At 37.0% G+C, this 12,687-nt stretch overlaps 1 protein-coding gene across 25 annotated transcripts in view; it reads right to left on the bottom strand.

Annotated features, from left to right (window-relative positions):
* Positions 1-12,687, bottom strand: part of ABI3BP (ABI family member 3 binding protein) — a 276,498-nt gene that overhangs the window by 136,233 nt on the left and 127,578 nt on the right. For all 25 annotated transcript variants that reach the window (XM_047793435.1, XM_047793465.1, XM_047793526.1 and 22 more), the window contains exons 7-9: positions 8,074-8,122; positions 7,003-7,074; positions 6,051-6,143 (exon numbers count right to left, since the gene is read on the bottom strand). In XM_047793435.1, coding sequence (XP_047649391.1) covers positions 6,051-6,143; positions 7,003-7,074; positions 8,074-8,122 — 214 coding nt within the window. The remainder of the gene's footprint in view (positions 1-6,050; positions 6,144-7,002; positions 7,075-8,073; positions 8,123-12,687) is intronic.

Genomic DNA, 12,687 nt, shown 5'->3' with positions numbered 1-12,687 from the left:
TTGGATACCTTTTATTTCTTTTGTGTATCTGATTGCTGTGGCTAGGACTTCCAATACTACGTTGAATAATAGTGGTGAGAGTGGGCATCCTTGTCTTGTTCCAGATTTTAGTGGGAAAGCTTTCAGCTTTTCTCCATTGAGTATTATATTTGCTATGGGTTTGCGGTAAATGGCTTTTATTATGTTAAGATATGTTCCCTCTATACCCACTTTGGTAAGAGTTTTGATCATGAATGATTTTGGACTTTGTCAAATGCTTTTTCCGCATCTATTGAGAAGATCACATGGTTTTTGACTTTTCTTTTGTTAATGGGGTATATGAAATTGATTGGCTTTCATATGTTGAACCATTCTTGTGAACCTGGGATGAATCCCACTTGGTCCTGGTGTATGATCTTTTTTATGTGTTGTTGGATTCGGTTGGCTAAAATTTTGTTGAGAATTTTTGCGTCTATATTCATCAAAGATATTGGCCTATAATTTTCTTTTTTGGTAGTGTCTTTGCCTGGTTTTAGTAATGGGATGATGGTGGCTTCATAGAATGTCTTTGGGGGTGTTCCTTCTTTGACCTTTTGGAAGAGTTTAAGAAGGACAGGTATAAGTTCTTCTTTGTATGTTTGATAGAATTTGCCTGTGAAGCCATCTGGCCCTGAATTTTGTTTGTAAAGAGTGTTTTTATTACATATTTAATTTCATGTTTAGTTATTGGTCTATTCAGTTGATCTATTCCTTCTTATTTTTTTCTTTTTTATTTTCCCACTGTACAGCAAGGGGATCAAGTTATCCTTACATGTATACATTACAATTACATTTTTTTTCCTCACCCTTTGTTCTGTTGCAACATGAGTATCTAGACAAAGTTCTCAGTGCTGCTCAGCAGGATCTCCTTGTAAATCTATTCTAAGTTGTGTCTGATAAGCCCAAGCTCCCGATCCCTCCCACTCCCTCCCCCTCCCATCAGGCAGCCACAAGTCTCTTCTCCAAGTCCATGATTTTCTTTTCTGAGATGTTCATTTGTGCTGGATATTAGATTCCAGTTATAAGTGATATCATATGGTATTTGTCTTTGTCTTTCTGGCTCATTTCACTCAGTATGAGATTCTCTAGTTCCATCCTCCTCCTTCCTTTTTTTTTTTTTTTTTTGGCTTTTCAGCACGATTGGCATATGGAGGTTCCCAGGCTAGGTGTCTAATTGGTGCTGTTGCCACCGGCCTACGCCAGAGCCACAGTAATGCCAGATCTGAGCCACATCTGTGACCTACACCACAGCGTAGAGCAACGCTGGATACTTAACCCACTGAGTGAGGCCAGGGATTGAACCCGCAACCTCATGGTTCCTGGTTGGATTCGTTAACCACTGAGCCATGGCGGGAACTCCCTGATCTATTTCTTCTTGATTTAGTTTTGGCGGCTGTTAAGTCTCTAGAAAGTTGTCCATTCCTTCTAGGTTGTCAAATTTGTTGGTATATAATTGTTCATAATAGTCTCTTATTATTATTATTATTATTTTGTATTTCTGCAGCATCCCTTGAGATTTCTTTTTCATTTCTTATTTTGTTTATTTGGTTTTTTTCTCTCCTCTTCTTGGAGAGTCTAGCCAGAGGTTTGTCAATTTAGTTTACCCTAACAAAGAATCGGCTCTTAGTTTTATTGATTTTTTTTTTTTGAATCTCTATTTTATTGATTTCCTCTCTGATCTTTACTATTTCATTCCTTCTTTTGACATTAAGTGTTATTTGTTCTTCTTTTTTCTAATTCTTTTAGGTGGTGGATTAAGTTGTCAACTTGAGATTTTTCTTCTCTTTTGAGGAAGGCCTGTATCACTATGAACTTCCCTCTAAAGCACTGCTTTTGCCATATCCCATAGATTTTTGAATGGTTGTGTCTTCATTATCATTTCCTTTTTGATTTCCTCATTGACCCATTGGTTTTTTAGTAGCATGTTTTTTAGTCTCCATGTAGTCAATTTTTTCTCATTTCTTTTCCTGTGGTTGATTTCTAGTTTCATGACATTGTGGTCAGAGAAGATACTTGAGATAATTTCTGAACTCTTAAATTGGTTGAGCTTAGTTTTGTGCCCTAGTATGTGGTCAGTCCTTGAGAATATTCCATGTGCACTTGAAAACAATGCATATTCTGATTTTGGCGGGGTATTAATGTCCTGAAAATGTCAATTTAGTCTAATGTTTCTATTGTGTCCTTTAGGATCCCTGTTGCCGTACTGATTTTCTGTCTAGAAGATCTGTCCACTGATGTGAGTGGGGTGTTAAGTTATCCCACTATTATTGTATCCCCATCAATTTCTCCTTTTATGTCTGTTAGCGTTTGTTGTAGGTATCTGGGTGCTCCTATATTAGGGGCATATATATTGACAATTGTAATATCCTCTTCTTGAATGGATCCTTTTATCATTAAATCTTGTCCTTTTTCCTTGTGGCCTTTGTTTTAAGGTCTATTTTGTCTAACATGAGTATTGCAACTTCTGCCTTCTTGTCTTTTCCATTGACACGAAATATCTTTTCCCCTCCCCTCATCTTCAATTTCTATGTGTCTTTTGCCCTAAGGTGAATCTCTCGTAGACAGCATATTGTAGGCTCTTGCTTTTTTATCCAATATGCCATTCTATATCTTTTGATTGGAGCATTCATTCCATTGACATTTCAGGTAATTACTGATAAATATGTATTTATTCCCATTTTAAACCTTGTTTTCCAGTTGATTCTATGTTTCTCCTTTGTTCCTTCTTTTTTTTTTTTTTTTTTGTTTGTTTGTTTGTTTGTTTGGATGATTTCCTTTTATGCTTCTGTCCTTTTCTTTTTAGTTTTTGTGAATGTAATGTTTGGTTTTTATTTGCAGTTGCCCTGTTTTTCTAGTATGTTAACACCTTTCCATAGTTGCTTATTGTAGCCTGGTAGTCATATATGCTCAAAAACATTCTAAAAAAAAAAGTCTAGATTTTCTTACTTTCTTTTCCATATTTTACGATTTTGATGTCCTTTTTTTAATATCTTCATGTTTGTCCTTTTGCTGTTGCTTGTGTTTATCATCATTTTATAATAGCTTTTTTTTTTTCTTTTAGATCTGTGTTCTGGGTTATTCAAGTGATTGCTTTCCAATTATGATTTCCTCCATCCTATTTCTTCTTACTTCTTTTTTATTTAGAGAAGCCCTTTCAGTATTTCTTTTAGAATGTGTTTAGTATTGCTATACTCTTTTATCTTTTGTTTGTTGGAGAAATTCTTTATTTCCCATTCTATTTTAAATTATATTCTTGCTGGGTAGAGTATTCTACACTGCAAATTTTTCCTTTTTAGAAACTAGAATATATTTTGTCACTCTTTTCTGGCCAGTAGTATTTCTGTAGAGAAATCAGCTGATATCCTCATGGCGGTTCCCTTATAATTAATGCTTAGTTTTTCTCTTGCTGCCTTTAGAACCTTCTTTTTATTTTTAATTTTTGCCATTTTTATTATAATATGTCTTGGTGTGGGCCTATTTTGGTTCAATGTGTTTGGGGGCCTCTGTGCTTCCTGTATCTTGATATCAGTATCCTTTAGATTTGGAGAGTTTTTAGCCATAATTTCTTCAAATATATTTTCAATCCCCCGTTTTCTTTTTCTTATCCTCTGGAATTCTTAGTATGTGTAGATTGGCCTGCTTTATATTATCCCATAGGTCTCTTATATATCTTTCATTTTTTTTTCATTTGGTTTTCTGTCTGCTGTCCTGATTGGGTGATTCCCATTATCCTATCTTCCAAGTCACTAATTCATTCCTCTGCACTATTCATTCTGCTCTTTAGTGCCTTTAGCTCAGTTTGCTTCTCTGAAAATGAATTTTCTAACTTTTCTATGTTCCTCCTTATATTTTCTAGTTCCTTTCCCAAGTAATCTGTATTTACTGTTCATATCTGCTCTCAGTTCCTTCATATTCACCCTTAATTCCTTTGGTATTTTCACTATCACTTTTTATGAACTCAGTGTCTGTTAGACTGCAGAAGTCTGTTTAGTTGTTTGCTGCTTCAGGTGAATTCTCCTCTTCTTTTAACTGGAAATGGTTCCCAAGCTTCTTCACTTTGGTCATATTTTTCTTTTTCTGTGAGTTTAGGGAAACAAACTACTTGAGTCTTGGAGGGCTATTTCTATGCAAGTGTGCCCCTTTGTATTTTGTGTGTGTGGGGGGTTACTATTTATTTTTGATGTGGGAGTTTGGATAATTGCTATCTCTTTCTACAGTGTGAACAAGCCTTTATCCCTTTGATAGGGTGGTGAGTGTGTTTCCAGGGTGAAGGCAACAATGGGTAGGGCTAGTAGTCAATGCCTGGCTGCTGGGGTCTTGACAGTAGCAAGGACCTGCCGGAAGGTGGCCCAGGCTACTCCTAGTTGCAGGGCCCTGGGAAGAGGTAATGAGTCTCGGGCAGATTTAGGTTGTGCCCAGAGCATTTGGCAGTGGCAGTGGCAGCAACAGCAGCAGGGTGAGTTCCCAGGGGAGTGAGAACAATAGTGGGTGGTGTTCAGTCATAATGCCCTCCTAGGTGGTGCCCTCTGAGGTGATCAGAGCTGCAAGTAGTGCCTGTTCATGCACCCCTAGTGGTTGCAGACCATGACCACCTTCCAGAGACTTTAGAGGGGTGGTTCTCAAAGTGTGGGACATGGACCAGCAGCATCTGTATCACCTGGGTACTAGGTAGAAATGAAAATTCTCAGGCCCCATCCCAGACCTACTGAGGTAATCAGTAATCTGGTGGGGAAACCAGCAGTCTGGGTGTTATGAGCCCTCCAGAGCATTTCATGCTTCCTCAAGTTTGAAATCCTCTGCTATAGAGTGAACTCAGACCTGTTTGATAGTGAAATGCTGCCACTAGTTTAGTCCATTGACCATACCAATTGTTTCCTGAACTCCTATTACAGGGTTTCGATGTTTTTTCCCCCCAATTTGTTATATTCTATGTTTTTTTAAACACTAAAATCATATTTGGTTCTTTCTAGAAGTAGGAAGCAGTATCAACTCAAGTAAGTAATGATTCTAACAGATCTAACCTTTACATCAGTTCTCACTGAAAATATCCAGCAGCTTCTTGATAGTATAGCATTAAAAGTATAATTTATAACAAAGACTCCATTTAAAAATTATATCTCTATAAATGTGTATATTTTGGATAATTTAATAAATGTTCACTCTTCTTTCATAAATTATAAAAATATTTCCTTGTAGAATGTGATTTATATGAATACCTCCAACACTCCAACCTATCTGCCCTTTTCTTTTTTCTAATTATTTAATTGGGAAAAAACATACATAACATAAAATTTATAAACTTTACTGCTTTTAAGTGTACAGTTCATAATTAAACACATTCATAATGTTGTGAAACAATTTCTACGATCTGTCTCCAGAACTCTTCTTATAAAACTGATACTCTGTACCATTAAACACTAATGCCCCATTGTCCTCCTCTAGTCCCTGGTAGTCGCCACTGTACCTTCTGTCTATATGAATCTGACCATTCTAGGTAACTCGTGTAAGTGGAATCATACAGTCTTTTTGTCTTTTGTGACTGGCTTATTATACTTAACAACATGTCTTCAAGGTTCATCTACATACTGTAGTATATGTAAGAATCTCCTTCCTTTTTAAGGCTGGATAAAATTCCATTGATTGCATATACCACAATTTGCATATCCATTCATCTGTTGAAGGACCCTTGGTTTGCGTCTACATTTTAGCTACTGTAAATAATGCTACAGTGAATATGGGTGTACAAATATGTCTTTCAGAACCCTTTCCCCACAATTATTTTGGTGATATACTCAAAGTGAAATAGCTGGATCATATGGTAATTCTATTTTTAATTTTTTGAGGAATGATCATACTGTTTTCCATAATAGCTCTACCATTTTACTTTCTCATCAACAGTGCACATGCCTATCCCTTACTTTTTACTTTGAGATCCCCAAACAGCTCATTTGATAGATCCCTGAGATATCCTAGGAATACCTGTGTTAGTACTCAGTCACTGCAAAGTTCACATATGGATCTTTGCTGCTTACCTAATTGTGTCTTGAGTGCGTTTGATATATCAAACATTATGGAGGTAGGAAGTTTTACGGTGGTTTCATTAAGACCTGGAATGACAAGGTGGACTGCAAGAAAAGAGAAATCAATCAGTCAATCGATCAATCAAGAAAAATGCATCATGACACAAAACTCAGAGCACAAAGTCTAGTGCTTATTTTGCTTAGTCATTTTTTTGAGTGCTATTCTGTTTTTCTTTTTACGGTCATAGCTGCAGCATATGGAAGTTCATGTGCTAGGGGTTGAATTGAAGCTCCAATTGCCAGCCTACCCCATAGACACAGTAATGCCAGATCTGAGCTGCATCTGTGACCTATGTCACAGCTTGTGGCAATACCAGATCCTTAATACACTGAGCGAGGCCAGAGATCAAACCTGCATCCTCATGGAAACTATGTCAGGTTTTTAACCTGCTCAGCCACGATGGGAACTCCTGCTTAGCCAATTTTAACCCAAACTTTAAAATGTTGGAAAAAATATGATAATAACTTTTAAACAGAATCATTTCCCTATTTGGAACTAAACTACCAATATACTTTGGTTTTTAATCCATAGACTATTGTAAAATAATTGCTTAAGATGTGTGATAAAAAAATTCACTGTTAATAATAACCTTAAAAAAAAAAAGCAGTTCTTCTATGACAAAGTCTCTCCCATAAACACAACTGCCCTGTGGGGCCTTAGGGTAGGAGTCATCCTTCCCACTAGGCACAGGCTAGAGTTGTGTCTCTAACACACAAGGATAGAGAGATCATCTCTTGGATTCTAGCCTGGACTGGAGCCAAGCTAGGATGCTAAATACTGAAAGCAGAATAATCCAACATCAGTTTAATAGACCTGCTAATAATGAAAAATTCCATAATGGTCTTATTATCAAAAAAGAGCCTCCCTTCTGTAATGTAGATGTAGATTTCAAGATAGACTCACCTAGTATTGTTCCTCCATAGGGAGTCCTATCTGGGGACTTAGCTGAAGCTTTGTGAGTAACATTCTGAATCACTGTAAAATACCAAAAGACAGCAGTGTGAATGGGGAGGGGGTGGGGAGAGAAAGGAAGCAGTAAGAAGATAATAAGGGAAGCTATCTGCACTGGAGAAGCCCTGATCTAACTTTTCAGTTAAAAAAAGGAACTCATTAGGCTAGCTACAGTGAAAGAAAGAACTAGCAGGCACATCTTATCTTAACACTCCTGCCTTTAGGTAACGAAAGGCCACCACTGCATCATAACATGTTCGATTCTAATGAGCTGAAAATTTCCCTTCTCAGCTCCATTTCCCAAAGCCTACCCAAGTTAAAGAACTAGCATAAAGTGAGGCAATGACCCACTAAATAAAAAGAATTAGAAAGTGTATATTCTCAAAGCAAAGAACCTTTGGATAATTCTAATACTAACTGACTCTGTTTTGAGAACACACTGAGGACACTGTGTTTCCTTAAAACGAATCTATGAAAATGATTTAAATGAGAATCTATTTAAAATGAAACTATTTTAAGGGCCAATCTTTTCCACTAAGAAACTTTCTGGAAATAATACAGCCATTTTAATAGTCTGAAAAACTGAAAGTCACAACAAAAACAATTGGATCCTGAAATGAAATGACATTATTCTTGAAATCTGGGTTTCCTTCCTTCGAGTGACCACTAAATCATCGTTGTTTCATTAACCCAAACCTCCTATTAATGATTTTCCTTATGTAAACTACCATAGGCCTGAAGAAAGCTTACATATATTTAATTGGCTTTTTAAATTTTAACACTGGTTAGGGTTGTCTCTTCCTAGTTGTCCAACCATTGTGCCTTACGGAGACTTGGCCTGTTGATACGAGAGTCAAAACTATCTGTTAAATTCTAATTTATTAGACCTACTGATTTCTTCAAACTTTTTCTGAAAAATAATAAGAAAAACTAAAGAATATGTGCTATGTTTAATTATCTTCATTTAAATAGTATATTAAAATAGTTGTAAACACATATCTAGCACAGATTTATACAAATTACCTTGTTTGATGATTGTTACTGGGATCACTTTTCTCGGGACATATGATGGCTGAAAAGAGAGGAAGAAAGTCAGCATTTGAGTTCCTATTAACTTGAAAAAATGTAAATTAAAAAAACTGGAAGTATCCCTTTCTGGTCTTCAATGAAGTTTCCCATGACTCTGGGTTAACAGTTGCTGGAAAGATCTTTAGTACATTTATCTGCCTCTATTTTATTGTACTCATTTGGTTTTCCCCATAAACGTCCAAAGATTTGACAGTTTCTTCAAAATTCTTATTAGTTTAGTTTACTTAGAAATTGCAATGGAAAGAAACTAAATCCTCTGGATTAAATACTAACTGATTTTCACTTCATTTGACATGTGGCCCAGCCAAATTCTGTTTTTACATTCCCTCTCAAAATGATTTTAAGCTACATTTAATCTTTTTTAAAATCGTAGTTTCTTTAGCATTTATTTATTTATTTATTTATTTATTTATTATTTATTTATTTATTTATTTATTTATTTTATTGTCTTTTTAGGGCCACATCTGCGGCATGCTAGGGGTCGAATGGGAGCTGTAGTTGCTGGTCTGTGCCACAGCCACAGCAACACCAGATCCTGAGCCACATCTGGGACCTACACCACAGCTCATGGCATCACCGGATCCTTAAGTCAATGAGCAAGGCCAGAGACCTGTGTCCTCATGGATGCTAGTCAGATTCATTTCTGCTGAGCCACAACAGGAACTCCCAAATCTTTTCTTTTTCTTTTTTTTTTTGTTTTAACTTCAATCTTTTCTATCTCTTTAACTTTTCTTCTACTTTTCCTTTTATTGACCATATAGAAGAGAAAAATATGGAACGGGCTCTTGAATATCAGAATGCCAATGGGATTGCTTTATTCCGGGTAATAAGTGAGGACCACACAAACAGAGATGTAGCTAGTTTTCTAAATGCCTTGAAAACCTCCATAACAACAAACAGCCCATCAACATATCTGCAATCAACCACAATGCATGCCCTACATTTTATCTTTTAAAACCAGTCAACATTGATTGTTTGAGTGTGTCCCAAAGCTTTTGCTTCAGACAATACAACCACCATGAGCTCCTGACACCAATCACTTCCTTGCCCAAGAAGGCAGAACGGGGACTCAGATCCAGACTTGTCTACTTCCAAAGCTTGTACTTCTGACTATTCTGAATGTATTTATGCCCAGAGGACCTCAAAACTGGAAGGGCAGGTCCCAGAGGACAGTGTATTCTCCCTCCTTCCAAGTTGCCTCATATGCCCCACAGGAAGTTTTATGTCAGAGCAGTTTGAACTAGGGACACTTTCAGTGTTAACTTCATAGTAGAGTCCTCACTGGACATGATTGTGAACCAACAAGAAGACAGTCAAGGGAGAGACATGGAACAAGATAAGAGAAAGGCAACAAACACATAGAGAAGAATTCGATTTCATTAAGGGATTTAGCATGGCATCACTTTTTGGACACTTGATTTAACCTCTATCCATGATACAGATACTGTAAGTACCCGATCTGCTAACAATCCAGAATGTGCTGAATGAGATATTAACCACATAGATGTTTACACTTGTGAGCAAGAGATTTGCTCATTTGCTCTCATTCTAGCAAATGATATTCCTGTAATAAAGAAGGGCCATAATACCATGCTTACTATTGGCTATTTTTCTTCTTGTATTAAAATCCTTATGTTTAAATCACACACAAAAAGTAAAAGTTTACTCTTCCTGGATTATTTTATAAAAGAAGTATCTATACTTCTTGTGTTATATTGATCCAGTGCCATAGACTGAATGCTTGTGTTCCCCCCAAATTTGTATGCTGAAATGTAAAACATAATCCCCAATGTGATGGTATTTAGAAGTGGGGCCTTTGGAAAGTAAATAACTCGTGAAGGTGGAACCCTCATGAATGGGATTAGTCCTCTTATGAGACTCCAGAGACCTCCCTCCACCCTTGTGACCCATGAGAACATATCAAGAAGATGTTGGTCTTTGAGCCAGGAAGCAAACTCTCATCAGAAACCAAATCTGCTAGCACCTTGACCTTGGACTTCTCAGGCTCCACAACTGTGAGAAATAAATGTTTAAGCCACCCAGTCTGTGGTGTTTTTATTTTAGCAGCCCTAGTGGACTATTACATTTAGTAATTTCCTACTTAGCAATCTAGCCTAAGGAATTAATCAAAGTTACACTCATTTATTACCACAATGTGAAACAAGCTCATCATCCAAAGCAGCAGCTTTGTTAAATAAATTATGGTTCGAATTTTTGACATCTATTTAATAAGGTGGGAAAACATTGTTATATAAATAAATACAAAAGATAACAAATTTATGTTCCCAGTATAATCTAATTATATAATAAATATGTAGACAAAAGACCAGAAGGAACTAGATGATAGCTTTTTTTTAACAGTAATTATGACATTAATTTTACTTTGTATACCTATCTACATTTTCCAACTTCCTTACAACAGTGAATTACATTTATAATTATGAAAAGCTATTTTAACCAGCAGTCTGTTTAGCTACTACATATGCTTCTGTGGTGCAGAGCTCATACATTATAGGTAAATAGAGGAATGATGCTAATTTAATTTATCACAATGTTTCCCAGGTGAGGGATAGGGGAAGAGTAGGAAGTATAACCTTAAGCAGGAAAGAAAAAAAATGTTTAGCTTTGATGTATTCCCTGGCACAGGGCCTCTAAGCTTTATCATAAAAATATTAGGTGCCCTAAATTATTATTATTTTTTTCTTTTAGGGCCATACCCACGGCATATGGAGGTTCCCAGGCTAGGGGTCAAATCAGAGCTACAGCTGCTGGCGTGTACCACAGCCACAGCAACTGGGGATCTGAGCCATGTCTGCCACCTGCACCACAACTCACAGCAACGCCAGATCCTTAACCCACTGAGTGAGACCAGGGATGGAACCCGCAACCTCATGGTTCCTAGTCAGATTCATTTCTGCTGTGCCACGACGAGAACTTCCTAATAATTATTTTATTATCTCTTCAGATATTAATAATCATTTTTGCCAGAGCTGTGGCTACGGTTCCACAGATTTTTGAATGGTTTGTCTTCCATTTGCCCTGTGAGTTCTGCCATTTCATACACATTTTACAGAGTGTGAAGTTTTTTAGAGACACATCACATTACAGCAGAAACGCCTATGTGTTGCTATGTTGATTGCCTTTGAAATGCATTATTCCAATTCTCATTTCCCTTGCTGTGATGACCTATTTTAAACAAGTTTTGACAAAAACAAATGAAAAATATTCCACTCCTCACTTGAATGGAACACAGTTTCTGTTGGACTTTTTACTTGACCACAGACCAGTGTTCTATTAAGACGATGACACGGCTATATGGACAATATGTTCTGCCAAAAAATAAGGACATCACTTAGCTGCAGAATCCAAATCTTTCTATATCTATAATTATTCTCTTGTTTAATCAGAGATCCAAAGATGTATCAAGACCGGCCTAATGAGCTAGCAGCTCCCTCTCTGTAAGTAGGTATTTAAAGGGCATCAGCAAAGTCATTCTGCCCAAAGAAAGCATCTAGGCTGAAGGCTCTAAAAATTCCCAATAAGAAATCCACACTGAATCCCTTCTTATAAAAGTGTAGAGAAATGTCTGTTACCTGGACTTGCTGAGAATGAAATACTGTGATAATTCCCAAGTTAACAGTGTTTAACCCATTACAGCTCAGTTGCAGCTGAACAGTTTCACATATACTGTTCTTTTAAAAAGTTACCAGCAACCTTTCCTTGCTGTCAGTTTTGCTCTTAGGAGCATTTATCAATGTGTATAGGTGTCTCAGTGTAGGTGCTGTGGGGCATAGGGGTGGGAAGCAGGGCAGTGAGAGTTTCACATTCCACAAGATAATGCACAGTTTCACTGGGGTGCCCTTAGCACAGTACTGCTGCCCACTGGCACCATGCTGGTTTCAGTTTTCTTTCTTAAGCCATTTCCTTGCTGACTCTCTTTTCTCTGCAGCTTGCTGACCCCTTGCAGTTTCTTGCTGCAAACTTCCATCACCACCTTCTTCCTCAGCTCTCGCCCCTCTCTTCAGCAATTCTTTTTCAAATGTTTACTGTATGTCAGGAAGTAATCATACTTCCCTCCTACCCTATAAGAGATGAATTTTTTTTTTTGAGTTTTTTGAAATTCTTTTCCTTAAGAACACTGGTTGTGCTATATCCTGAGCATGGTGGATACGGGGGAACTTGTGGCCGAGTATCCAGTTGATAAGATTCAATGGGGAGAGGATGCTGAATCCGTAAAAGGCAATTCTCTTGGTGACCAATTCAGCTTGCTTTTTTTAGATTAGAGAAAGCCTACACTCATCTAGAAATAACCAGCAGGAACCATAGAGTGTGAGAGAACTTTGATTCAACTTGTGTTATGCTAATCCTCTTGATATTATTTTGAAAATTAATTTAATAAAAACAGTGATAACACCAGAATGCTATGCTTTGCAAGTTATTCTTTACAGGTTTGCCCATTTGGTATTTCTGTCAACATATGCACTGTAGATTTAACTTTGTTCTCAGGCCTTGAGATGAAGAAGAGCTGTTCATTTGGGGAGTGGCTAA

This window comes from Phacochoerus africanus, chromosome 1 (assembly GCF_016906955.1).
Source record: "Phacochoerus africanus isolate WHEZ1 chromosome 1, ROS_Pafr_v1, whole genome shotgun sequence".
NCBI lineage: Eukaryota > Metazoa > Chordata > Mammalia > Artiodactyla > Suidae > Phacochoerus > Phacochoerus africanus.
This window is presented reverse-complemented; position numbering and strand designations above follow the sequence as displayed.